This window comes from Pyrus communis, chromosome 15 (genome assembly GCF_963583255.1).
Source record: "Pyrus communis chromosome 15, drPyrComm1.1, whole genome shotgun sequence".
Classification (NCBI taxonomy): Eukaryota; Viridiplantae; Streptophyta; class Magnoliopsida; order Rosales; family Rosaceae; genus Pyrus; species Pyrus communis.
In genome coordinates, this window is record NC_084817.1 from 4,469,142 (window position 1) to 4,496,600 (window position 27,459).

Genomic DNA, 27,459 nt, shown 5'->3' on the forward strand with positions numbered 1-27,459 from the left:
ACAGAGGGTTTTTCCAAGGAAAAAGTATATTATTCATCTCACATTTGTAAATGCGCACACGAGACCACAACATTTTTATTTTGTTACAATAATATATGCCATGGACCATCATTCTTACTGGTAAAAATTACCACACAAAATACAATGAATGAATAAATACAATAATTAACTAACATTTTATGGTGATGAAAACATAATCTGCAAGCATCACCCGATTATCTCTACCTTAATCAGCAAAACAAATAAATTCAATATGTCACACAGGATTAGGTAATTAATTAACGGTCTGGTTCCTGCTCGTATGAAGCCAATTGGAAAACCCACTTGTTCTTTAACCACCTGGATTTAGACAGTCCTGTTTGCTGAGGAACGATGGTGGATTCAACGAGGGCCTTGATACGTTGCATTGCAACCATTAGGGTTTCTTCTGACATGTTTGCAAAGCACATTCTGAACCAACCGGGTTCAGAGCAATGGCAAGAAGAACCGGGAGAGATATTCAATCCGAATTCACAAACCACTTTCTTCCAAAGCTTCTTTTCAGCTTCAAAAGTGTTGGACTGCAAAAGGTGCCTCATGTCCACCCAGCAAAACAACCCAGCATTGCTTTCCAAACACCTAATACCTGCACCTTTGAGCCCACAAACAAGCATCTCCTTCCTTCTTTTAAGCCTCTTTTGATTCTCCTCCATGTACTTGGCGGTAAATTTCTTGTCTTTGAGCATTTGGGAAAGCGTGTACTGAGTTTGTGCAGAGACAAGTCCGAAGCTTGACATCTTTGTAGCTGCAGACACAACGGCTTGATTGTTGGAGTAAATCATGCCTACTCGAAAACCTGGCAGCCCCAGATCCTTAGAGAGGCTGTACACAATGTGACAACGATTCCATACTTCGGCATCTTCTAGGTTTCTCTCAGTTAGAGCTTCTGCAATGCTTACAAAACTTGGGGAGTTGAAGACGGTGCCCGAGTATATTTCGTCGCTTATTATGTGTATTTCTTTTTCAATGGCAAAGTCTATGAGGTGATTGAGTTCAAGTCGAGTCATTGTTGTGCCTAAAGGGTTTGAAGGATTTGTGACCAATACTCCTTTAACTTTTAGGTTGAATTTTTGGGCTTGTTGGTAGGCTTCTTCCAATGCAGTCTCAGTGATTTTGTATCCATTTGCACTTGTGCATTTTATTGGAACAATTTCTGCTTCGGTACGCCACTTCAGATCTCTATCAAACCTGCCAAAAAGAAGTGATCAACAACAATAGTTGAGTTATATTGTCAAACAAAATATAAGTACTAATTAAGAATTATATGTGGGGGAAAATCATTGTATGCACCGATTATTTATGCATGCGAAACTCACATATATCCGTCAGATTGATCACTATTGTGTGGTGAGTTTTACATGCATGCATGTCGTGAGAGAAAAGTTTATATGTAACTGTGCATACAAAAGTCCTCGAGAATAATTAGGAAGAACAATACGTCTGGATGTAAACATAATGTAGCGCACAAAGATTATGATCAATACCCTGGGTAGTATGGAATCGGGAGGAGGAAGGCGTCGCCACGATCAGCAAGGCAAAACATAAGAGTCTCGTTGGCAGAAGTTGAACCGGCGGTGAGCACAAGCTTGTTAGGATCAAATTTTACTTTGTTTCCTCTCATGCTTGCCATGAAATCTACCATCTCCTGTATATACAAGTGCGTATTAGTTCAGAAAATATATATATTCGTATACTTACATACACACATAAGTATATACATATGTATATATATATATATATCCACGATCAAAAAATTTCTAAATGTTTACATTTAGAAGTAATTACGTACATTCTTGAAAGCAGGGAAGCCGTTGTAGTCTTGAAAGAGAGCCAACTCTTTGAAAACAGATTCTCCATTTCTTTTCAACTCCAGTGCATCGGGATTGCTTGCAAGCCATGACTCAATAAGGTCAAATGAAAGCTGCAAAAGTTAGGTACATATTAATAAGCATGTTACCGGAAGTAGAGACCAAAGCATGTACAAAATATTAACACTAAACTAATTGTAAAAATTAATTAAAAATTATATAAACAGGTATAAGACCATGCACACGTACGCAAAATCACCAACCAACTTAGAGATTGTCACTTTGAACAACGATGGACCATCTAATTGATTACATTATTATTTCTTATCATGATAGCTTGAGGCTTGACCGCGCCATGAGATCTTTTCAAAATATTTTGTGACAAAGTAAGTTAGGTAGGATGTAGTATCTCTTTCTTTTCGTTACATTAGAGAGTTTCGAACCTTGGACTTAAATCAACTAATCCTGATGGACTTTAGTAGTGATAATAGACTAAATTTTCATTATGACTGATTCTCACCTGATTCTCTGCAAGTCCCATCTGAATGATACCATTTGGATTTTGAACTTGATCATAAGGGTTCTTCTCGTATTCCTGCCATCCCAAGAAGTAGGATGAGTCTTGGCCATGCGAGTCACAACTTGCTTTCTTTGACAACATTTTCAGTTCAACCAAGCTAGCTTGCCTCTGATTAAGTACTTGTGAAATGACAAGAACCTTTTCTTAAAAAGCTTTGAGAGAGAGAGAGAGAGAGAGAGAGAGAGAGTAGAGAAGTTGGTCGACTTGGTCCGTAAGGAAGGAGGGTTTGCTTTGTGGAAAATAGAACGCTGCATGCATATAAATAGGGAGCCTCAAGAGGCTCAGGATACAGGAGGGAACAAACGGGAAAGACACTAGTCCGACACTATGAATAATGAATTGACGGTGATGATTCTTTGACCAGTGTTTACATATTATATACATATTTTTAGATGAGAATAATATAGGGAATTGTTATTGGCACTTCAAAAATCTCATTCTACACTCCAAACTTTCTATATTTTGAAAGAAAAATATATTTGTGAGGAGTGTAGAATGAGACTTTTTGAGTGCCAATAACACTTCTCATAATATAAAACAATTATAATTAGTAATCATACTATAAGTACTAGCATTTTTTGTTAATTAGGTATAATTATAAGTACAAGTCGCTTTATGGTTATTGACATTATTATTAAAATTTTGCACGTACGTACTGATATCCACTTATAATTAATTTGTGTATACAACAGCTCCAGCTAAGTGTTAATGTGTCATTTAGAAGTGCTGCTTCCGAGATATAAGCATAGATTCTTATATTATACTAGGGTTTGGTACCGAATCATAATTTCGGGCTTAAAAAAGTGTATAAAATGCACAAGTATTTTCTGTCAAATTAAAACTGCAAAAATTTAATTTTGTAAATTTAATTATCTAATTTACTGTTTCATCCCATATATACCTGAGCATTATAAAATTTTCGTACACTTGCACCCGTAAATATAACATATACAAAATTGTTACAAATCCATCTTATTTAAACGCAAACTAAAATTCTTATCCATCTTTTTGGTTTTTTTTTTTTTTGAACAAGTTTTTCATTTTTTTTAAAGAAAAGTAGAAGAAGATGAGAGATCAAGAAAAATAGCTCATAATAATTCATATTCATGCAGCTAAATTACATACAAATGAAGAGAATAATGACTACGCATAACTGGTACCTTTTGCTGCAATTTTTTACATATTGTTTAATTAATTAAATAATATATTTTTAGTTGTTGTTATAGGTGGATAGGGTTATTGGGAGAAATTTTTCATTGTGATCAGAATATGAGTGGCACATTATGTGTTTTTATATAAGTAGTGAAATTTTTTATTTTTTAAGTTATTAACTTTTTAACACACATATCTTACAATTTGTATTATAACACATGATATACTATTCGTGTTCTCATCACACTGAAAAATCTCTGGGATTATTGGATGTCCAAGAGAGAAGGCACTCAACTCTGACTTCCAGTGAAGCACCGACACGCTACCGTCATCTCTTTTGGTCTGAAAGCGAACATCCCTCTATTTTCAATTACCAATGTCTTTTGCGTCATCGACTTCTAGTTAACCAAGTTTTTTAGTTTTCAATTTTATAATATACAATCAAGTGTCTTATGGTAGGGATATGTAACCACGTTAAGTTTTGCGGTAGGAGTAAAGTTATGTTTTCAGTTTATACATTCAAAGTTCGTTAAAACAGAAAATATTGCTTGAAATGCAAGGTAAATAAGCTAGCTAAAATTTGCATTGTTTACTAACTAAATGAGCAAAATGTTATAGTAATTCTTGGATATGCTTTTATACTTTAAACTAAATTGCACGAGGGGGGGGATTCGAACTCAAATTTGCAATGTTGTGTTGTTTCAAAAACATACTATTTAAATCAATGGCTTATTTATATTTCTTATGAGCAAGATTTGTCTTTTTGAAGTGATAATAAGTATGATTCTATTTTTTTATTAAACTCAAATATCTCCCAAAGATGCAGATGTATGTTTACTGGCTATAATAATGTATGTTACTTTACATCTGAGTTTGAATTATCTTATTATAAATTTGAATAGTGTAAAATATCAAATAACATAACTAACCCTAGAAATTTATGAAAGTAGTGTAGAATATCAAATAACATAATATAAAAAAAAAATTGTCACGCCCCATGTTACATATAAGTCGGTTTGGTATTTCGTAACCTAGAAAAAGAAAATTTGATATATTTGCATGATTGCACCTTTGGAGAAGAGGTTGTGAAATATTACTGTTATTTACAGTGTCCTAAGTAGTTGTAGTCAATCATGGAACCCATGAAGTCTATTCTACTTCCGCAGACCCTCAAATCTGGTCACCCAATTTGGGAACATTTGGGACTTGCTTGTGAGTTCTCTTTGTTTTCATTTCTCAGAGAGATAGAGAGCACTCTGCAAAGCTTGACATATGATGCCATGCCAGCCACCCCCATGATCAATATTTTCTCCATACAGCCATTATATCCAAAGGTTAGCACAACCTATCTAGGTGGTCCATAGGTGCACAAATGCTAGAGAAAAGTTTCTGGTTGAGGACTGTTGCCACGTGTTGGGTTTTCAATTCGGACCTCGGGTGGTCCATGGGCATCTCCTTATTGCTGATATTGTTGCCTACTTGTCTTGTTGATGAGAAATGAGAATCTCACTAGAAAGTGTGTAGGGTTCGGAAATGGGCGATCAGTATCATGGTCAAATCCAAATGATATATGGGTCCTATCTTATGGAACATGTTTACTGTAACGCGATATTTAGTCTAATAATGTATCATTGTGTATAAAAAAAATTCAAATGACAATGCTTATTAAATCGGGTTTAGTCTAATAAATTTATTTCATGTAAGTTGTTCATCTTAGTCACTTAGCCATTTTCGATTGCCTTCTCCCTTCTCAGTTTTAAAGCATTATCTCTCACCTTAAAAATCTCGTAAAGTTAAATTTCTTGTATAATAAATATTTTTTCAATCAATCGCATCGGTATTTTTTTGTGTGTGTGCATAAAATCAGCCCCACACTTATTGGACTATATAACTGATTAAGTTAACGATAGTATTAGAGTTAGTGTTAATTGGTAACGAATCTTTGACCCTTCTCGGAAACTCCGACACCCATTTAAAAAAAAGAAAACTAATGAAAAGGTTTTGAAAATTTTGAGTTTTTAACGATAAAGACAAAATAAAAGGTAAAGTGAATAATATCAGAATTGACCTTTTAATATAAAAATATGATTTTTCGTTAAAATAAACAGTACTGGGAGTTTTTCGTTAAAGTTCATTTTAAAAAATACGACTTGCCTTGTATTCTGGATGAGTTTCTGAGAACCAACTGAAGTCTTATCCTATATCTCAACTAAACACTACTAATTAATTTATTTATTTATAGAGCTAGCTAGCTGCCACTGCTTGCTTATTCGTTTTAAGGATTGACTTATATAGCTATCGGTAATGATCATAGAGATTCAAATTCACACGTGCCCGATCCTTCATTAGGAAATCTATTTATTCTTACATTTGCATGATTTCATTTCATCAACCGTCTGTCAATTTTTATGTTCTATTTCTGACACTGGTGATTATACAATGGTGGTTAAGGAGGTTGAAATGTCTCTGTAAGTCCTTCTGGCCTCTAGAATGGGAAACTGACGTAACGAAACCATCAACTGGTTCCTTTTAAAAAAAAAAAAAAAAAAAAAATGCAACAACAACAACAACACAAAACAATCTGTTAACATCTTAATGTTAAGTGACTTCCTTACAAGAAGATGCTAATTATTTTCCTGTTTTTAAACAATAGCACTTCTTTTGTTCCAAAAAAAAAAAAAAAACCATAGCACTTCCACTCTTCGACTAGTTAGTCTCGCGATTGAATCAACCAAGGGAGGAGATGAACTAGCGAATTAGGAGCAAAAACCAAGTGAATTACTTTATTTGGATCTGTTTTTAGCTATATTTCAACCTTTTCTCCGATGGCTTTTGTTTTAACCTAAATATTTAAGTGCAAATTTAATTTTGACTTGCAGAAAAGTTATACGTCAACACTAATACAACAAAAAGCAGCAGATTAGCTAGATTGATTATTTAAAACAAGTGATTAAAGGGCAGTGACGGAAAGGGGTTGGTGTGTGGTTTATTTTCCATCCAATTAAGCTTGTTTTGTTTAGCATCATCACACGCGTTATAGAGTGATGTACAGCTCAATTGCAAGATTTGTTCTTGATTCTGCAATTATTTTCCACATTCCGTCTTAGCAAAATAATCTAAAACTACAACTCGTGAGTTTAATATTTATATTTTATTTAAATAGACCACATACCCAAAAAAAAAAATTTAATTATTCATCTAAGAAATTAATTTAATTTTTGAAATAGTAACCATCATGCTGAGCTGCCTGAAAACGAACTAGATAGTGATGAATTAACGCGGTTTTGTAAAATGCCAAAAACCCAGTTTCTGCTGGATGAGACCTTGGGAAGTTGATTGTACTTGAATTTTATTTATATTTCTAATTTCTTTAGAAGTGCGTTTTTCTCTTGTTTTTCTTGAGAGGCCAAAGTCGTGCTCTCACTTCGCACGACAGGGATATGAGTTTGTCTTTGACTACTTGAGAGATTTTTTTTCAATGTGCAATTTACTTTAATTTAGTTTAGTTATTTAATACAATTATCATCTCGATGACTAAATGGTGATTGTATAAAATATAGGTATTCATATAATTATATCTGATTGTTAGATAATGATTGAATTATAATTAACGCATTATCAGTGGCGTAGTTAGGATTTTCAAATAATGAGGTCATAATATCAACCAAAAAGCTTCACTGAATGGCCTTCAAGCACCTACTAGGCACTTGTCAATATATACTGAAAGTTTATGCCTAACATATGTCAACAACTACTATTATTTATAGAGGCTTGTCAAGGGTTGATGTAGGATACTATGGAGTAATGTTGAAAATTGTTAAGGCTTTTCAACTGAAGTATTTCATACAAGAAAAAAGAAAAGGAAGACAAATATGATAGAAGAAAATAGAAGAAGTAGGAAGAGAATGTTATAATTTAGTTTGCCTTAACTGTTTATAAATTCATATACAATAGGGTGAATTTCCAATTTAGTCCCTGAATTATCACCTGAGTGAAAATTAGATCCCTAAACTATTTTTTTCTTCAGAAAAATCAGTCTTCAAATTATAAAAATCTGTCAATTACATCCCAATATTAGATTCGAAGCTACTATATTCAATTTTTCGTTAATTTAAGTCACGTTACTTGCATGTGATACACATTTGAGGGTAGATTGGTAATTTTCCATAAAGAAATAGTGTATGAAGTTAACTTTGGAGGGTAAATTAGACGTTAGGTTCGCAACTCATATTAAATGTTAAGGGTTTATAGGCGAGAAAATAACGTTATTATACTCTAAAGTGTGTCAAGTGACTTAAGTTGATGAAAAATTGGATAAAATAGCTTTGAATATAACAGTAGGGATGAAATTAGCAAATTTTAATGATTTTAGGGACTTATTTTACCGAAAAAAATAATTCAGAGACCTAATTTTCACTGAGATGATAGTTTAAGGACTAAATCGATACTTTACCCTATACTATATTATATATACAAACAAATATACATGGGGTTTTTGAGGTTATTATGGTTAAGGACAACCAATGATCCCATACTGGCTCTGCCACTGCGTATTGTAGTCGCTTTAAAAATATATAAAGTGTTTATAGTATGTTGAGCAATTTTATTTGTGAATCTCGTACATAGGCACGTAGCATTATTGTTTCACTTATATATACATATATATATATAACCATAATTTTTTTATTAATATAATCTAGAATTGGAACATATTAATTATGTCATTCATCCTTATTATAACACGAATATAATATTACTCTGCGTGAGTTGTGCTTGTGATACTTAAACAAAAATTATTACGTACGCACCTTTCGGAATTTGTCAGTTGAATGCTTTCTAATTAACAAAGTTGTTCTTTACCTATTACGATGCTTCTTCCCCATTCCTACCGAACGGCACATTTGATGGTAACAAGTAGTACTTTAGTTTTACCCATTTCAATTTGGGTCTACAGATATAATAGAAAATTTTACTAACAGAAGTCACTCTGCTCAATTCCAACCCTGGAAGATTATGTGCCTTGAAAGGTTAGTGGCAAAAGAAGTCATGGATTCATATACACTCACTGTTTTTAATTTGTGTAACAATAAATGTGAGTAATATAAGTTAGTGTCTTAAGTACAATATTTAGCTTATATTGTTACACTGTCACATGATGTTATTAATTTGTCTCTTATATTAACGTTCTTGGTATACTATTAATAAAATTATGTACATGCGCATCATAAATAACATAAACAAAATGATAACACTATGTGACAATATGATGGTAACATCGAAAATTCTCTCCAAATAAAGATGGTTTTGTAGAATGCCCGTAGGAATATACTTGGCGAAACCTGATTGTGACGAGTGCGGTCTAGTGGCCCCTAGTAACAAAGTTTTTTCCATTATTTTGGGCCAGCAACTTGGCTTATCCATTGATAATGTCCTTAAGGTGTTCGATTCAACCACATTAAGGTAGCAACTAGTTTCAAATTATGGGGGACTATAGCATATGTGTGTGAGGGAAACAGAGAAACAGGGATATAATAAGTGGGTAAAAGAGAGGAGTGAAAGGGTAGGGGGCACGTGGTTTTGTAGTACAAGATGATAGAGGTCCTTTGTCTAAAAGCTCTGACCGAAATTTGTGTGAGTTTGGACGTATACTCAGAAAAGACCCCAATATATGCTCAGTGACAACCAGCATGGCTCCCACGTTACTCTCACTGATATGCCCTCATGCAGATGCAGCATATATACACACACACACACTTTCATCTTATATATCTTGTGATCTTTCTCGACCTCTCTCGTAACTCATTTCGTAGATTAAACAAGCCAATTTGTTTATCTTAATTAGCAAGATTTTTCATGCAGTTACGTCTGCTAATTAGCACTTAATTATTAGAAAATTATTAGAAATGACCCAAATGATTGGTAATATAAGTAGAAAAAGGGTCAGGTTATCGACTCATCGTAGACAAGGACTTTATACGTATACTAGTTTTTTAGTTGTTTGATTAAGAGCATACTAGTTTTTTAGTTGTTTGATTAAGAGCATACTAGTTTTTTAGTTGTTTGATTAAGAGTATACGAAAGAACATGTACATGATGTGTTTTGTAGGTATTCCTACATTTCTCACAATGATAACACAAATGTGCATGGTTTTTTTTTATATGCTTTTATGAGATTTCTGCATATATGTCAAATTGTAACTTGCAGGAAAGATGAATCACTTATTTCAGAAAATGAGCTATAGCAGTGGGAAGAATGAAATTGTACAAAAGTAGAATATGTTTTCATATTTATATACAAAGATTTGGAGCTTCAAAATACTGAAACTGATGATGATGATCATTTTAGACACATATAGATATGGTGAAAGAATACAAGATGTGTTTTGTACTTATGATCACCATAAGCAAAGACTTTAGACGTATAATAGTACGTAACGTTTGATATTAAAAATATAAGAAAGTATGTAGAAGTTGTATTTCGTGCGTATATTTCATGTACTAAGTTTATTATCTCAAGAGCACAAAATTATCAACTAGGGTTTGGAATGAAGTACAGAAGCAGTGGAGGTAGCGATTTGGATGTGACTGCACTTGAGCCGTATGGAGTTCGAAGTCAAAAAGTAAAATGCAAACTCCAAGGAGATAACGATTTTAAGCTGCTACTTCTGTGGACATTTTCATATAGTTTGTACCATTGTCGGATGTTTCTGCAAGTAAGCAAGAAAATTATGGGAAGCTTGTCTGATAAATTTTTAGAGAGTTAGAAGACATTTCTCTTTTGACCCACGTGTATTGCAGGCTTTTCTTGCCGAAAATATATAATCATGGAGCATGCGTGTGGTACGTCTCGCCTTGTATGATCAAATTCTACATATGGCTTTTATTACAAGCACTTTTACAGTAAGAAATGTGGACGGTTTTCTACTTGTCTTTAGCCAAATGGGAAAAATTACTAAACTAAGAAGCCATCGAGTGTGGAAATTGCCAACAATCTTTGAGCTACTTTGTACTCTCCTCCATTTTGTTATAAATTCTAAGGCTACTTGGAGGCTCCGCAAACTTTGAAGCTTACATGGATTAGGTTAGGCTTGGTCGGTTAGTCCCTTCATTTATTTGAGAGAGATGCAAAGATGTAGCATGCAGGCAATGAATTGCATGCACACTTGGTCTCCGCTCAAGTCAATGATCTTCTGTCATGGGCAAGCTCTTTGAGTCTTCATCTTCAGTCAAAACCATGCCGGCCGGCCCATGCGTGTTGTGTGTTTTTACCCTAAATGGAAGGAAAGACCATGTATTTCTAAGGCTAGCTCCAATGTGGCAGTGTGTGCTTGGAAAGAGAGTTGTGGAAAAATGACATTTGAGTAACGTACGTACGTTGTGTGCTTGAAAATAGGTTGGAATCAGATGGAGAAAATTTTTTATACGGTACGTTGCGTCTTGTGATGTGATAGTTGAGTGTGAAAAAAAATGGCATTTTTCCAAAAAAAAAAAAAAAAAAAAAAAAGGAGTCAGAATGAGGTTGGAACCAAATGGAAGGGAAACTTGTATAGGATAGTTTATGACATCTCGTGATAGTACGTGTAGAAATGTTGTTGGAGAATAAGATCTCACATTGGTCATATCAAATAATAATATACCAATTAATATTTGGAAATTTTCACTTTTAATATCACTGATGCATTTTGTGATAAAACTCTACACCTAGTAATAGGTGGTTAAGTTGAAACAATATCAATAATAATGGTGGACCATGCTTGGGCTTATAAAGTTTATAATGGTATTAGAGTAGATTATTCTCTCGACACGTCCTGAGCCCGAGTTACTAGGGTCGAACATGCTTCCTGGAGGGCTTTTGGAAAGATGTGCTAGCTCCAACTTAAGGCAACTGAATGATTGGCCTTCAAAAAGATTGGCGTTGACTCCAAAGACTGAACACCGGCCGACCAGGCTCTCGAAAAGATTGGCTTCAGTTTTGGTATAATTACTTGACCAGTTCCTGATGTGGGAATTGGTTTCCCTTGTGACCTTGTGTGGAGCCACTCATGAGGGGTCGCATTGGAGAATAGGATCCCAAATCGGTTATATAACAAAATAATATTAATATACAACTAATATATAAGAGTTTTCACCCTAATATCAACAATACCTTTTGTAATAAAACTCAACACCTAGTAATAGGTGGTTAAGTTGGGATAATATAGTTGATATTAGTGGTGGATGATGCTTGGGCCTACAAAGTTTATCAAATATTACAATTAGGAGTCTAGAGTGGATGGAGAAATTTTATTGTACAGAGTGGTTTCTATCATGTGATGGTAGTAGGGTGGGTTCGGTACAGTTACCGTATCAATTACCATACCAAATTTTCAGTTTGGCAAAATCTATTACCATTACCATACCAAACTTTCAGTATATTGAAGTTCGGTATTGCCAAATAGTTCAGTTGACATGGTATGACAATGGTAATTGCCACTTTGTTTTGTGACAAAATATGTTTTTCCTTTTTTAACCCAATTCAAGGGAAAAACTTTTTTATTGTACCTTTATCTCATACATTGTAGCCTAAATTCATCCATTATTCATCATTCACAATTCACACACACAATAATTCAAATGATGCATCAAGATTTATGATGAAAATTAAGCTTACAATCCAAATAGAAGTTACGAACCAAAACAAATAGAAGTTAACAATCCAAATAGATGTTAAACTTTCAAACCAAATGAAAATTGAAACTAAACTTCCAAAAGTAAAATTCATCGATCAATTCTTCAAGTTTGAGATGTTGAAGCTTTTGGAGGAGGCATTGAACTTGTAGAAGATTGAGCTTGTGTCAAGCCTACATTATAAACAAAGAAAACATATTAGTAGCAAGAAGAATTAAAGTTGAAAACCATTTAACAACAAATTTACTAAAAAAATTAAATCATATCTTACTTGTTTCCACTTCTTCCATTTTCTTGTAAAATTGAAGTATATCTTCCGTTGGTTCCTTGTAGAAGTTTACTTCATCCGCCCTAAGCCAATCACTAGTACACACTAGTGCCTCTACCATTTTAGGAGTCAAGGATGCCCTAGCCTCTTTTTCATGTAGTCAACCGCAACATTATTGGCGGAAGCATTATCAACCGTAATGCTAAAGATCTTCTCTATCCCCCATTGGTTCAAACACACCTTTAAAACTTTCCCAATGTCTTCTCCCTTATGACCCGTGATCTTTATAAAGTTTATGATCCGTTTGTGCAACTTTCATTCACTATCCATAAAGTGAGCAGTAACTACCATGTAGTTAATGTTTTGTACCGATGTCCAAATATCGGTTGTGATACTTATCCTTTGATTATGCATTGCTTCAAATAACTTAGACTTCTCCAACACATATAAATCCCACACACCGGCCGCAATTTTCTTCCTATTTGGAATCTTGAACCGAGGTTGAGCCTCTTTCATCATATCAATGTACCCACTACCTTCAACCACCTTAAATGGTTGTTCATCCTTAATGACAAACATCACAACCTTTAACTCAAGTTTTTTTTGGTTAAAGGTGGGGGGGACCAATCCACTGCCCATAGACTCATTTGTTAAGATCCATTGATTATTATCCACTTTCATATAAAGAGGTGAGTCTTTACAAGCTTTTCTAAGGTGATGTCTTATGCTTGATGTCCCATTTGTCCCAGGATCGGCCGGAACGTCTTTTTTGCAATATGAGCGTATTTCCCTTTACTTAAGGTTCTTTTCACTCTCTTAGCATGTAACGAACACTCCAATCGCACCCACTTACATCTTCATATTCATCGGGCACATCTCTCTTACCATTTCCCACACTTTCATCCCTTTCTCCTTGATTTTGTTGTTGAGATTGTGTTTCAAGTGTTTGGGGTTGAGGTTGGGGTTGGGTGGTGGAAGGTGTACTAGTAGTACAACCACACAGAGATTGGCTAGTCCTAGACTTCATCTTTACCTAATACCAAAAATAAAACACAACATTATGTCGTATACACATCATATCCAAATATAGTAGAAGCTAATTCGTATACACATCATACCAAAAACAGTACCCATTCCAATTGTATCAATTAAAAAGCAAACATAAAACAAATCATGATCAAAGTAATTAATTAAAGTTGTTCAAAGTAAGCAAAATCATGCATCACCTTTAAAAAAGTCATTATCAAAGTAAGCAATTGGATTATGGAAAAAGGAAATTCCCTCTCCCTGTATTTATCTCACTTTTATATATGAAATGATAGTAGGCATGCTACATGCATCCCACACAGCTCCAAATCTCACACCTTTCTGTCACACACGGACACACCCAGCTAAAGCTAATCCCTCCGCCCTTCACATTTCACACCCAAAACCTCAAAACTAAACCCAACAAAGCAAATTATACAAACTTAGCAACCCAAAAGCAGAAAAGCGTAGAAGAAAAAAAGATATGCATCATTGACAAGTGATAACTCGATCAAAAGGTCATGCAATTCCTAATCGATTGAGTCTAATTCCATTTAACAAATCAATTACAAATCCCCAATTTATCAATTTAGGGTTTCTAAATTTTTTTTCTTTTCTTTCTATCTAACTCTAGAGAACTAACCTTGATAGACAGAGTCGTGGGAGAGATGAAGATGAGATGGATGAGACTGTTCGACAAGAAGTGTTCGATGGGAGAATTTGAGATGAGTGGGTGAGTTTTTGTCTCCAGCATAGAGAATAAAAGTAGAACGGCTAAAATGAGAGAGAGTGGGTGAGTAGTTTGTAACTCTGCATCTGTAGGGTTTTATTTTCAAATTATTAGAATATTATAAATATGTGTTATATAATTATATATTATATTATATTTTCGGTACGGTATGGTAGGGTAATACCGTGGTAATGGTATCCATTACCAATACCGTACCATTACTGATTGGCACAAAATCGGTATGGCACGGCAATTTGGCAAAAAAAAACCATCCCTGGATGGTACTAAGCATGAAGAAAAAATGACATTTAATTAAGAGCGAGAACAAGGTCGTAATTTGAGCAGAAAAATATAAATAAAGTTGTTTCCATCGCATAACAGTAACCAGTCACAGTACTAATTGGCAAGACATTCATATTGAGGTATATTAAGCCTCTAAACATTATCACGTAACAAAAAGAAATCCTATTATTTTATCATCCAAACCTAACTCATCTCCCCTCATTCACGTCAAAAGCCCAAGCACCCCATTTTTTTCTTGTCGTCCAAAATAGTTTGGGATGCTCATTCACGAAGACCTACAGACTATCCGGTTAGTAGATGCGATTACGAGACAAATGCTTAGGGTTAAAAGGGTAGGGGAAGACCTAGGAAGACTTAGAAAGAGACTTTAAGAAAAGACTTAGAACACTTGCATCTAACAGAAGAAATGACACAAAACCGAACGCAATGACGTTTTAAGATTCATATAACCAACTCCACTTAGTGGGATAAGACTTTGTTGATGTTGTTGTCCAGAATAGATTGGGAGATGTCATCTCCTCTCATCTCCAATTTTATCGGATTTCCCAAGTGGAACAACCACCTCTCTAAATTTTCTAATAAAACGACCAACATAATCAAAGCAAAGGATAGGATGGAAATCGAACATGCGACACATAAGCCTAGGTTTTTTTGTTTCCTCATGTGATGGGGTTGCCCCTGTCTCCCACTGGATTTGGTACACCTTATCTTTGAACACCATTACCATTTACATTAACAGCTTCGAAGAATATGAAGCTTTGCTGCTTTGGGGTACGCAAGAACTGTATTCCATCCCAAATTACATCAATGCATTGGCTCAACAAAAACTTATTTATCCGACGCATCTGAGCACTCACAACTCACCAAACCAATGCATGCTTCACCTCCCAAAACAATTTTAATGAAAGAATAAACATATGAAAGAATAATGTTAGACAGAATGTCGTAAAGATTGTCCAAATATTTGAAATTACTGTACGAAGCAGCTTCAGAACGGCTACTATGTCAAGACGTCTTTTTTAGTCGAATGTCAAGTCATCAATTTAATGACCTGAGGTGGAAAACTTGGCAGTTTGAGACATATGACATCTTTGTTGCTGCATCATTTAACTTCTTGGCGGCATCATCATTCTCTTCTAAGCTAATCTGACCAAAAAACTTAGACCACCAGGATGTGCTCCTTAATTTAGCCTTCAGAAAGAAAACACGACAATAAGTCAGTTATTCTGTCTATAAAAACAACGATGCAAACCCTGACAAAAATTCAAGACAAGGTAGAATGATAAGAAGAATCGTCTGAAACGTTCGTCCTTCCCTCCTCCAAGAGGAAAGATACATATGGACATTACTCTCGCATAGGGAAACCTTAAGGCCTCGTTTGATAGGCAGGACAAAACTTGGATAGGACTATTAACTACATTAAGGCATTTTGAAGGAAGAAACGGAAACTTTCATATTTTGTCCAAGTTGAAGGTTACTCATTAAGAAAAGATACCCCTAATAATCTCCACAAAAATGGTACGATTGAAAGGGACAACTTTATTCATGAGTAATCTTCAACTTAGACAAAATAAGGAAGTTGTCATCCATTTCTCCCTTCAAAATGCCTTCAATATAGTGAAAATAGTATTATCCAAGCTAATCCTCTCTATCAAACGAGGCCTAAAAGTTTTGATATCCCAATAAACCAATCAAATAAGAAAACAAAATATTAAAAAGCAGAATGGTGTAAGGACATGGACAATGAAAATAAAATATCTATCCATTTGACATGTTCAAGGTTCATAGAACAGGCAAGATATATATGTACAGCAGTTACTTACCGCCCTCCCAAATTAGGAAACCTCAGCAGCTTTAGCTCTCTGCTTGCGAGGATAGCCTGTATGAGAAATATCAAAAATCTCACTATGTCAGGTGGATTTGTAAGTTCCTCCCACCAAAAATGCGAGTTTTGGATTGCTACTTGAGACAGATAAAATACTATGTTCCTAACAAGAAAGAAGACAAAATATTCTCAAAGAACGAGAAATACATCTTCTACATTGTAAGAGGCAAAACCAGGTGAACGACATGGGAGTCAAAAGGCACATTTCATCAAAGATATTAGAGAAACCTTTTGTCCACATTCTAGTTCTTTGTGACACGTTCATTCACCTTTTCGAAGCAAATGATACCATTCAGTATCATAATCCACTATAAAATCTTACAATACATTGTTGCAAATTGTTACAAGACAAGACGGGTCATAGAGCTCCAAATCCAAACTTAATGTCATATTTGCTGTAAGACGTGGATTCGGGAAACATGTAAATTGAGTTATGTTGGAATAATCATTGCTTCAATTGAGTTAAAGTTAAGAGACCATTGATCTAATTGAATTAAAGTTGATGATCATTTCTCCAGTTGGATTAAAATTGAGGGATCAATGATAATGAATTTTTAGTTGAAGGATCATTGCTCAAATTGAGTTAAAACTAAGGAACTATTACTACAATTTATTTATTTTTTCTCTCTTTGGTGCGAATATCTAACGGTCTGGATAGACGAAGAAAATTAGTTTGGGCCTATTGGGCTCATGAGCCAAACGGCCCATAGTCACCCATGTCATCAAGATTCGGCCTCTTGACTTGCAATTTGATTTTTAGTCTTTATAATCTTTTAAACGTGTTTATTTTAATCGTTCAAATTCTCTTTTTTTTTCTTTTTTTTTTTTTTTTTGGCTAGTTTTATCCACTTCAAATTGTGAAAGCAACTCTGAATTTGGCTATAGCAGTTGGTTCTATCATCGTCTGACGATCAAATATGTTGTAATAAAGTTCAAAGAGTATATCTGATCTAACACTAAGTACTATAATCAATCCCGAAAAAATAAGAATAAAGTACCAATAATATATGCAAGAAAGTAACAAAATAAATAAATAAAAAGGTGGGATATATGCAAAAAAATGCCAAAAATACATGAACAATAAGGTACCATATCAAGCAAAGAAGGTACTTTATATCTTAGAAATAACAAGTATCATTTTGATTCATGACTTTATAATTCCAAGTACGTATAAAACTTTTTTTCCTTTTCTTACTAATAATTAGTTGGGCTTATTGGGCCATGATCCACTAGCCACCAATCAATAGGCCCATATCAGCAAGGATTGGAGTTGGGGTACTCTGAATGAGGCGTCCGTCCCCAACACCATTTCCATTGAGAATTCGAGAGACAGTCGTATACAAAGGCGGTGTAAAGCCAATTCGTGAAAAGTCCAATCTTTCTGCTTTTGAAGAGCTAAAAAGAAGGAGAAGAACCCCAACCATGGTTGCTGGGTTTCCTGAACATTTACAATCTGCAAAGAGTAAGAATTGCTGAATTCGATACCGAAAGTTTGAGAATTTCCGGGAAAATGAGCGGCGGCGACGACGACCGTGATCGGAGCAGGAATAGGAATGGACCGTGGACTCCGCCAGGCAGACCGTACGAGGCAAAAGCGGAAGACATGAAGATTTGGGGGATTCTGGTGTTTGGTCTAATTGGCGCCACCGCCACCACTCTCGCTGTAAGTTCACATCTCTTCATTCCTATATGTTGTTTTCGGTTGTCCAATCTGCAGCATTTATAGAGAAATTGAGAATTGTGTGGGAATTTGGCAGGTTTCTCAGCTTCGTAGGACTGTTGATTGGGTCTACGCTCAGGTAGATATCATACAAGTAATGGGTTTATCGTCGATTTTGTAAATTCGAAACCTTTTCGTTACTCGTGAACCGAAAATTCAAAGCTTGAAATGGAGTTGAAGAAACCATAGTTAATGTAGATGCAATCCTGCAAGTCCTCATTGAAAAGTGATTCTTTTTTTTTATGTAGAAATTAATATCTGGGTATGTTATAATGTTAGTAGTAGTTAATGGAGTTGATCATGTCTGTGATTGCATGAAAAAGTTGTTCAGATCGCCATCAACGGGGAGACGAAGTGGCAGTTCATTCCGGACATCTTTTCAGGAGGAAGCATGGAAAAGATATAACCGTCGCATGCAAGAGGAGTATGAAGAAGAAATGGAGAGGGTGGTGAGTTATAATTCCTCTGTGTTGTTTTTCTATTTTCTTCTCTGCAGCTTTCGGTTAATTTAGCACGCTTGATCGTAAAAAACCTGATTAAAAATAGTGGCTCTACTCTCGTAGTTTAACTCTGAGAGTGCAGTTTTCCGACCACTTACTATGATTGCTGTTTTCCCTAGTCACCACATTGCGTCACAAAAGCCTGCTCGGTGCTGAATTTGATATTTTCAACTCCAATTCTTGTTCTTAGTGCTTGCCTTAAAATGTGAAGCCTTTATTTACGCTATAGGAACATTCCTAATTTGACTCAAATGGGGATTTTTGTCATGGATTTTACTGTCATCTGTAGGAACGTATTAGGCGTATGCAAAGCGTGTTCAATAGAGAGAGGAGCAAATACAAAAGAACCTACGAGAGCTGGAGGGAAAACGGTCAGGGTGGGTATCATCAACAGTTCCAGCGAGAGGATTGGTATTGGAAGACTGATACATCCTTTAAAGACCGGAGGAGTAACTACAGGGAAACTCCCAGAGAAAATGCCAACTATTTGTTATCACATCACTACTCAGTTTTAGGCCTTGACAGGTAATGTTAGTGTTTTCCGAGACCTAATCACATTCATAATTGAAATTGATCTTAAACTATTTCCTCACTTTTGCATTCTTATGGACTTTGTCTAGTTGTCTGGGTCAGATCTGAATTTACATGCCGTCAGCTGAAGTTTTAAGAAAATAAAAATATTGAACTTAATAATTATGTTGGAAGAATAGAAGGGGGATGGATCTTCTAAGCTTTCATACTGATTTCCCTCTCTTCTTGTGGCATTTAACAATGCTGGCTAAATTTTTGTTGATAGTAGCTAGCTCCTAGAAGTAGTAGATTATTCGTACGCATTTTTAGATTCTCTGTTGTTTGTTTGATAAGTTTGAACTTCAGCACACAATTAGGTATCCTGTGTTGGAATAGCACATACTCAAATTCATGGAGGTTTGCAAATATGTTGCGAGATGCCAAACCTATCTCTGTCAATGATATTTTTTAGATTCAAGCAATTTAAGTGAAGCAAGATTTACACATTCTGTAAGAGATAAAAGTTTCACGCCGTAAAGTTGGATTAACCCTGTGATCTCCTTTTCTGTACGTCTTTTATAGTGTATATCTTGCTGGCCTGCCAAGTCGGATATCTTTTGTTTTAAGATGTAATGGTCATTCTTGATGTTGATGGATTCTCTTTGCAATTTTGCTTGTGTCCTCAAGATCAGGTCTGCTGGACATGTGTTTGCATGAGCACTCAATCCGATCAGTAACAATGAACTTGACGTTTTCACTTCTTTTTTAACAGGTTTAGAAAGGCACCTTACACGGATGCAGAGATTAAGGTATTTCCCTGCAATCTTTGCATACTGTTCAGATCTAATATGTTTTTCCCTCAGTATTTTCCCCTCTTAATCCTACGACCTCGACAATCACTATGTTGGTAGTTTAGAGTTTGATGGGATGTATTATGTTATATTCTCCTATCGCCAATAGTAATAGCTTCCTTCTTGCAGACAGCATTTAGGACCAGGGCGAAGCAGTTTCACCCGGATCAGAACCAAAACAATAAGGGTGAGTATCATTGACACATTGCCGATTCCAGTAAGCCGATGCCATTGCTTTGCATTGAAGTTTGGTTTTCAAATTTTGTTGCAGAGGCTGCTGAAGCAAAGTTTAAAGAGGTAATGACGTCGTATGAGGCAATAAAGAAAGAGAGGGGGAACACGAGTTTGTGAACCGGCTGATAAAGCTGAGATTTTGGAGAAGTTGAAGCACGCTAAGGTTTCGGTATTCAACCTTGCACTTCTACATTCCTCTGCACTACATTAGTAACGGGGCAAAACATAATCCCAAATAGGTTAGTCTTCCGCCTTTCGCGATAGTTTTTTTTTTTTTTTTTTTTTTTTTTAACAAACGATATTATTTACGCGAAGAGGGAGAGGTAGGCTTAGCCTCACAATGGATGAGAAATAATGTGATTTAAATTCGCTATTGGCGAGAATCGAACCTAAGATCTCTCACTTACAAGTGAAGAGGAATACCACTAAACCGTAGTACTAAGTGGCGATGGAATTTGAAAGTTTGTTTTCTAATGTTGTATCATGCGGAAATAAATGGCAATTTTTTTTTAATACCGTCATAAAAAGCAAAGGGGCTATGTATTTGGCTTAACAATTTTTCACATTATGTAATGTATATAATTCAGTTCTGTATCATGTGTTCAGTGATACCATTAAGTTGATTTGTGGCGTGTATCTTTTTTTTTATGGGATTTTTCTTGTGACATAAGCAATATCGAGGAAGGGAAAATTCGAACTTGGAGCCTCAGGCGTAAGAAAAAAATAAACGAGTCATATATAGGAGATTCGTAGTTTTTCTTTCTATTATCTACGTGAAAAGATAAGGTATGAACCTGTGTTAAAAATATCGATGTGCAAATTTATGAAAATTATGGAAATTTGTAACGGGGGTAGTATATAAATTCATTCAGATTTAGTTGAAATTAGAGAAAAATTTCTCATAAAAATTTCAAAAGTTTGAAATCTAGAATAGATTTCGGCGAAATTTTTGTAATGAATCAATAAATATTTTCGATACACATTGATTTTGCTATCTCTCTCCGATATAGAATTTTACCCCTATTTTCATATAAATCCTTGTCTCTTCGAATTATCGCCAATTTCATGCTGTTTTAAACACTGTTATGAAGACAGAGAAAGAAGAGTTCTAAAAAGCAAAATCTGCGGTTACTACAATAAATCTTTCTGTTTTTTGCATTCACCCTCCCCCTCGACTTTTAATGAGGAATGGCCGGGGGCAGTCCGCATCGGAAAATCCTCTCCCGACAGCGCTGTTTTCTCGGTACCATCAATTTACGCAATCTACGGTCTTCTTCATCTGCTTCTCGCTTAAGACAGGCGCTCTGTAATATGCCGGAACAGTTGCAGGGAAAAACATTTGTCTAACTCCTTCTGCCTTGATTATGGGGAAGATGATTCCTGAGGCACTCTGCAGCAGAGACAATCGTATAAACAGAAACCAAACAAGAAGCATACCCCCCAGATAAGTCTATTACGACGAAGGGGGAAAGAAACAATTTATGCTTACCGAAATTAATCTGGCTCCAATCCAGGCGCGTTTAGGTGATGGAAATGGCAGCAAAAGACGACCAACACCATACACTGCGACAGCGAAGAAATGGAGAACCAAACTCGAAGGGCGAGGGTTCAACCCCGAGAGTAGAGAGACTGGTCCCATAGAGAATACACCTCCGAGACTTAGATAGTCAAAGCATGCCTGGCGCATTTCCTTCCTTGCTTGATCAGGTGAAGAAGAAAAGACCTTGTAAAGGGCACCAGCCAATGTATTTATCGTGGATGCCACTGGCTGCAAATTGGAAGATTATACAGGCAGTGAGCTAAAGTTTATATTACAATGAGACACAAAACCGCAGAACATCCCGTTTTTATACACCGGAAAATTATTACGACTTACCTTGCGGAGAGTGTAGAAGGATTCAAGATATTTGGACAGGGTAGATGGATCATTTAGGTTGCCCAAAGGCCTAAGAAGATTCCGCAGCACAACAATATCAGACAAGGCCACAGTCATTCCTCCGCCTGTTAGAGGGTGGCGCATGTTGAATGCATCCCCCATCAGTAGAGCTCCAGGAGTAGGGTAGGGAGCGGCAGGCATGCTTCTGTTCGGCATTGTCCTTATGGTACCCTTATCCACTGCAGCTATGAAAGAATCATAAATTTGAGGGGGAATCTGCAATAAGAGAGGAGAAAACTTGAATCAAAATCCTGAATTTAACAGGTAAACAAAGTACGGAGAAAATGAATGTTAAATAACGAAACTGCATAGCATAATATACGTACCTGGGGAGCCACCACAGTCTTCAAATACTTTGCCATTTCACCATTTGAAATGGAGGGAACTTTTTGTCCCGGTACATCAACCAGACAGCGAACCTCCGCGCTACTGATTTGATAGAACAAAATAGGAGAAGGGTCTGCTAATATAACATGTCCGTGATTAGCATGGGGAAGATTGCAATTCTCCAGGATCAACCCAACAAAACAAGAAGGCACATCCACCTGCGGAACACAAAATTAATAAATAAGAAGTTGATCGGAGATGCTACGCATAAACATGAGTTGAATGTTAATTCTTCTTTTATTTTCTTTTATTTTCTTTGCCGACATATATAATGCTATCAAAATCTTACAATCCAAACCTCACCTTAGGATCACAAAGAGAGCGACGCAAGTTGGAGAAACAGCCATCACAAACAATAGTAAGAGGTGCATATGCGGTCATCTCTTCGCCAGCTTTAGTCTTGTATTGCACACCTTTAATTGTTCCCTTTTCTTCAAGTAGCGAAGTAACTGTTCCTTGCTCCAATCGAACACTACAGAATATAAAAGAACAAAGGAAAGAATAACTACAAGTGAACAGAAAGTCTTCAAAGAAAGAAATGCACTGAACATTAGCGCATGAATCTCGCAACCGAGTCAACAGGCAGAAACAAACACTATAAAAGAAACAACATTTAATATGCATCAAGTTATCACCAAGGGAGAGAAGACATACTTGGGAAGAGTTGCAGCCTTCTCCCGCATCCTCTGTATGAAACGGCCATTGTGAAAGCTCCTTCCAGACACATCTGAGTGAAATTTCTCCAAGGGGTAAGAGAGTTTAGTATTTTTCCCATCCTTGAAAAGAGCATATCCAAAAACCCGCTGAGCATCAATTTGCTCCACACAATCTGCAGTCAGATATAATACAAAGCTTATTAACTAATGATTTCTTCTGTAATTTGAAGCAAACAAAACTAATCATTTAATCAGTTCCAACGAATTCATTAACGACAAGAAACTCGCTGCATAACATATACATCTGCATGGTAAGAAGTTCGAACAAGCTTACCTTCTAGTCCCAGCTCAATTAATTTGAGGTAGCCTCCAGGTTGTAGCAGCTCGCCAACAATTCGGTCAGGCTCTGTCAAGTCTCGTTCAATCACATGCACCCGACGTCCATCCTGCACTTCGAAGTACTTTAATCAATTTCCAAAAAGTAAAGAACTGGCACTAGAATCTAACCAAGTAGACGAAAACAAGCCAATTTCCTTTGGCCAAAATGGCATCTCCCATTCTCCCTCAAGGCATCTCTTCAGCTTTAATGAGTTTTGGCATCTCCCTTAAAAGTAAGGATACAATATTCTTTTAGATCTAAAAATACAAACACGAAAAAGTAAGTGCAATGCGCGTCAAAGCTTAATTTCAATCTACGACCCACGATTGTAAGCTTGAATCCGGTCAGTAAGACAAATCTCGAAAAACTGCAGCCTTTCGTAATTACACGACCTGGAAATGGCACCAAACGGATCATTGAGTCAACGTTTTTTTCTTTTTGGTCGGAACACTATGTCCCGTTATACCCAGGAGGATTCTCGTCAGATCCTCTTAGGATCTGGCAATCCTCCAATCACATCCGTTGATTGTATATCGTGCGGTAAAAAATTATTATAAAATTTTAATTTAAAATTGAATATAAACAATATCTGACCAAAACTGACGGCACAATGTATGATGAACGGATATAATTGGAGGATTTTCAAGATTCTCACAAAATGGATCCGGCGAGAGAATCGTCTCCCCCGTTATACACCCATCGTAATGTTTAAAATAATCTAAACAAGAAATATAAAAGCTTGTCAAAAGATATATTCTTTAGGTTGGTACCTGTACGAATTCGACTTGAACAGGCTTGATCCAATCAAAAGGTCATACGATTATCAATTGAAACTGTAAAATACTAATAGTAACTTCAAACAAGAAAATCGCTCGATCGGATGTGTTTTAATTAACAACCACTTACAATTTCACAAATGTAGCATAAAAATTTCACAACCAATATGTTCATAACATAACGTGTTGAACGTAACTGTTCGAATGATGCAATACCCTCAGCAGAGACTCGAAAATTATTCGACACCATGACTTCAAATCGAGCACGGTATCTTCATTCATAATTCAGCTTGATTAAGAAACTCATCAGGATTTTTGTTTGTTAAAGCTTAATCAACAAGGTCATTAGAGTAATTCTGTATAATGATTCCATATGAATATGCATGTGTCCGTCGATGTCACTGTATAATTAACCTTTAATATATTAATCCAAAAAACCGCAACTTTTTCAAGAGCGTTTCCTTTTTTGTTTTCCCTTCGAATTCAGGCGAATTCAAGCGCGTGCTTGGCAATCACAAATCCACATTGATTCAAACAATTAACAACAAAAGTCGAATAAAATGTGTTTGTTTCCCGAGAAAATGCAAGGAAAACAGAGATTCAATTCAATATAAGCATTTTAATTTCCCCTCACCTTGCCGAGAGTGTGAGCGAGAGCGGCGCCGGCAACACCAGCTCCGACGATGATGACGTCGACGTCGCCGTCAGTGGATCTGCATTCTCCGTTGGAGACCATCACGCTCTTCACGCACTCGCTCCTGTCCTCCTCCACCAAAGCTCTCCCTCTCTCGCCGTTCCTCCTCGCCAGCGCTCTGCACAGAAACATGGCGCCCAGCACGGTGGCGAAGATCCATCCGAGCAAGTACTGATCCGCCATTCTTCCTCCTCCGAAACAACGACGCTTCTGTTTCTCTGCGCGCGGCCTTTTGGTGGATGCCGCGGCCTCACACACACACTCTCTCTCTCTCTCTCTCTCTCTCTCTCTCTCTCTCTCTCTGTATTTCTGGAATATTCGGCGGACTCTGCGCTGGCGAACTGCGTTTTAATTTTTGAAACTGTCTCGAGTCCGTTACAACGAGGTCACGAGGTGACCACGTTTTATAGGGCATCCCCACAGGTCACCACGACGACGTCAAATATACACACACGCACAGCTACGCCGATGCTCTTTGCGAAATACGAATCCGGACCCTAGTCAGGATTTCAAAGATCCGTGATTATATTCGTTTATTATTGTATATTGTATTATAAAAAATTATTTTAAATATTTTTATTTAAAATTAATTACAAATAGTATCTGATAAAACTAATCATATAATAACGGTGAACAGATATAATTTACGGATATATTCTCACCAAAAGAATTCGAAGAGTATTCTGTTGGGCGAAATACATGCGTTTTGGTTGGATTCTGATGTAAGTCCAAACGTGAGCCACGGCCGATGTGAATGGTTTATAGCTTAAACCGCGAGTATTGGGACCCAGTAATGTTGACTGGTGGTAACCAAGAAAAGAAAAACAACTTCAGCGGTTGTGATGATTCATTATTATTCAATGTCTTAATTGGAAGAAGAACTTACGTGTTAAGCTATTCTTATTCAATGTCTTAATTGGAAGAAGAACTTACGTGTTAAGGTGACATACTGTTCTAATAAAACGATCGATCTAATGGTATTTTTTTTCATCTGTAAGAGAGAGGTTATAAGTTCGATTTTTATCAAAGACGAATTTGAATTACATTATTGCTAACTTATTGTAAGACTAACATCACCTCGTTCCGTTAGTGTAAATAATATTCTTTATTAAAAAAAATGATGAAATGTATAAGTTTTTCAACACATGTCGTTATTTTAGCTCAAAACACTACGCAATGATCAAATCATTTCCCGTAAGTTGCTCTTCTTAATTTGAGTGATTTATTATGACAGTCATCTTTATGGCTAAAATTTAAAACCAAAACAACTTAGACTAAACTTTATTATGACAATCAAGCCAAACTAAACCGAAATGAATCAATTTTTTTTTGGTTTTTTTTTTTTTTTTTACTGAACTAACAATCGAACCAAACCAACTTGAATATGTTTGGTTCACAGTTTTCATATCTTAAACCAACAGTTCAACTGAACTGCATACAGCTGATGTACACAAGTAACCCTCCAGCCTCCGACCCAGGGCTATTAGCCAAATGGTCATGAATTTTTATAGTTACTCAATATTTCTCCATAGTGTTCTACTTGCGTTTATTTTTCGGCCTGCTATTCTCTTAATTTTTTTTAAAGTTAACCCAACAAAATTAAACTAAATCATTTTTTAATAATCTGTAGCTTAAATCTTAAGCTATTAAAAAAATAAAAATAAAAATAAAAAAATTATGTTTAAAGGAATTAAAATCCTTCAAATTCTCAATTGAATACACCCTCCTAAAATTCTGTGACTTAGATTTTTAAGTTTTGCACATGACTTTATAAATCAATTTAAACATTCTTTCTACTTGTTTCGGTCAATGTGAACAATTTGATCAAGATTTGGTAATTAATTCAAATAATTCTACAAATTACGTCAAACAAATAAAATATTTTAGGGGGAGACTGGATTAATAAAATAATTTCAGGAAAGAAATATTAAAATATCCATAGGACCATAGCCCCCGTGAATCTGATTTGAAACAATAGTTATACATTTGTTGTTCCAAGTTATCTCGGACTGGACTAGCTTTATGGACTAAACTGAACTGACTTAAAATAGACTAAGGTAGACTAAATTGGCCTCGTTTGGCACACAGTATTAAGCATCGGATAGGATTAATAATACGGGAGTGGGTGTTTGGAGACTTACGTACTAAATAGTCGCCGGACTAACCAATCCGGTCCAAGTTAATTAATACGCCTCACACCCGCTAGTTAGTACGCTCAAAAAGCTTGGTATAAATTAGTCGGCCTCACCCCTCTTGCATATGCTCCGTCATCTCGTGTCTGTTGCTGGAGATTCAGAGCTAAATCAGCGGAACCACTCCCGCTCACACCTGATCACATCATCTTCCTCATGGGTGTTT

The 27,459-nt window shown here is 35.9% G+C and overlaps 3 protein-coding genes across 4 annotated transcripts; 1 reads left to right on the top strand and 2 right to left on the bottom strand.

The window, feature by feature from the left end:
* Window positions 1–278: 278 nt before the first annotated feature.
* LOC137718666 (1-aminocyclopropane-1-carboxylate synthase 3-like) lies at window positions 279–2,508 on the bottom strand. The gene is made up of 4 exons (XM_068458216.1): window positions 2,368–2,508; window positions 1,829–1,960; window positions 1,524–1,684; window positions 279–1,227 (listed from the first exon to the last, which is right to left on the bottom strand). The coding sequence occupies exons 1-4, from the start codon at window positions 2,506–2,508 to the stop codon at window positions 279–281; spliced, it is 1,383 nt and encodes a 460-aa protein (XP_068314317.1).
* Window positions 2,509–17,772: 15,264 nt separating this feature from the next.
* Window positions 17,773–20,559, top strand: LOC137717685 (uncharacterized). The gene is made up of 7 exons (XM_068457125.1): window positions 17,773–18,121; window positions 18,216–18,257; window positions 18,502–18,627; window positions 18,968–19,203; window positions 19,961–19,997; window positions 20,169–20,226; window positions 20,311–20,559. Exons 1-7 carry the CDS (start codon window positions 17,969–17,971, stop codon window positions 20,388–20,390), a joined length of 732 nt encoding a protein of 243 aa, XP_068313226.1. The 5' UTR covers window positions 17,773–17,968; the 3' UTR covers window positions 20,391–20,559.
* Window positions 20,560–21,186: 627 nt separating this feature from the next.
* Window positions 21,187–25,562, bottom strand: LOC137717684 (squalene monooxygenase SE1-like). 2 transcript variants are annotated; one of them, XM_068457123.1, is made up of 8 exons: window positions 25,042–25,562; window positions 23,587–23,698; window positions 23,251–23,425; window positions 22,900–23,068; window positions 22,536–22,754; window positions 22,150–22,425; window positions 21,763–22,041; window positions 21,187–21,663 (listed from the first exon to the last, which is right to left on the bottom strand). In XM_068457123.1, exons 1-8 carry the CDS (start codon window positions 25,282–25,284, stop codon window positions 21,523–21,525), a joined length of 1,614 nt encoding a protein of 537 aa, XP_068313224.1. In that variant the 5' UTR covers window positions 25,285–25,562; the 3' UTR covers window positions 21,187–21,522. The 2 variants fall into 2 exon arrangements, with proteins under 2 accessions (XP_068313224.1, XP_068313225.1); XM_068457124.1 differs by lacking the exon at window positions 25,042–25,562 and adding an exon at window positions 23,956–24,067.
* Window positions 25,563–27,459: the final 1,897 nt, after the last annotated feature.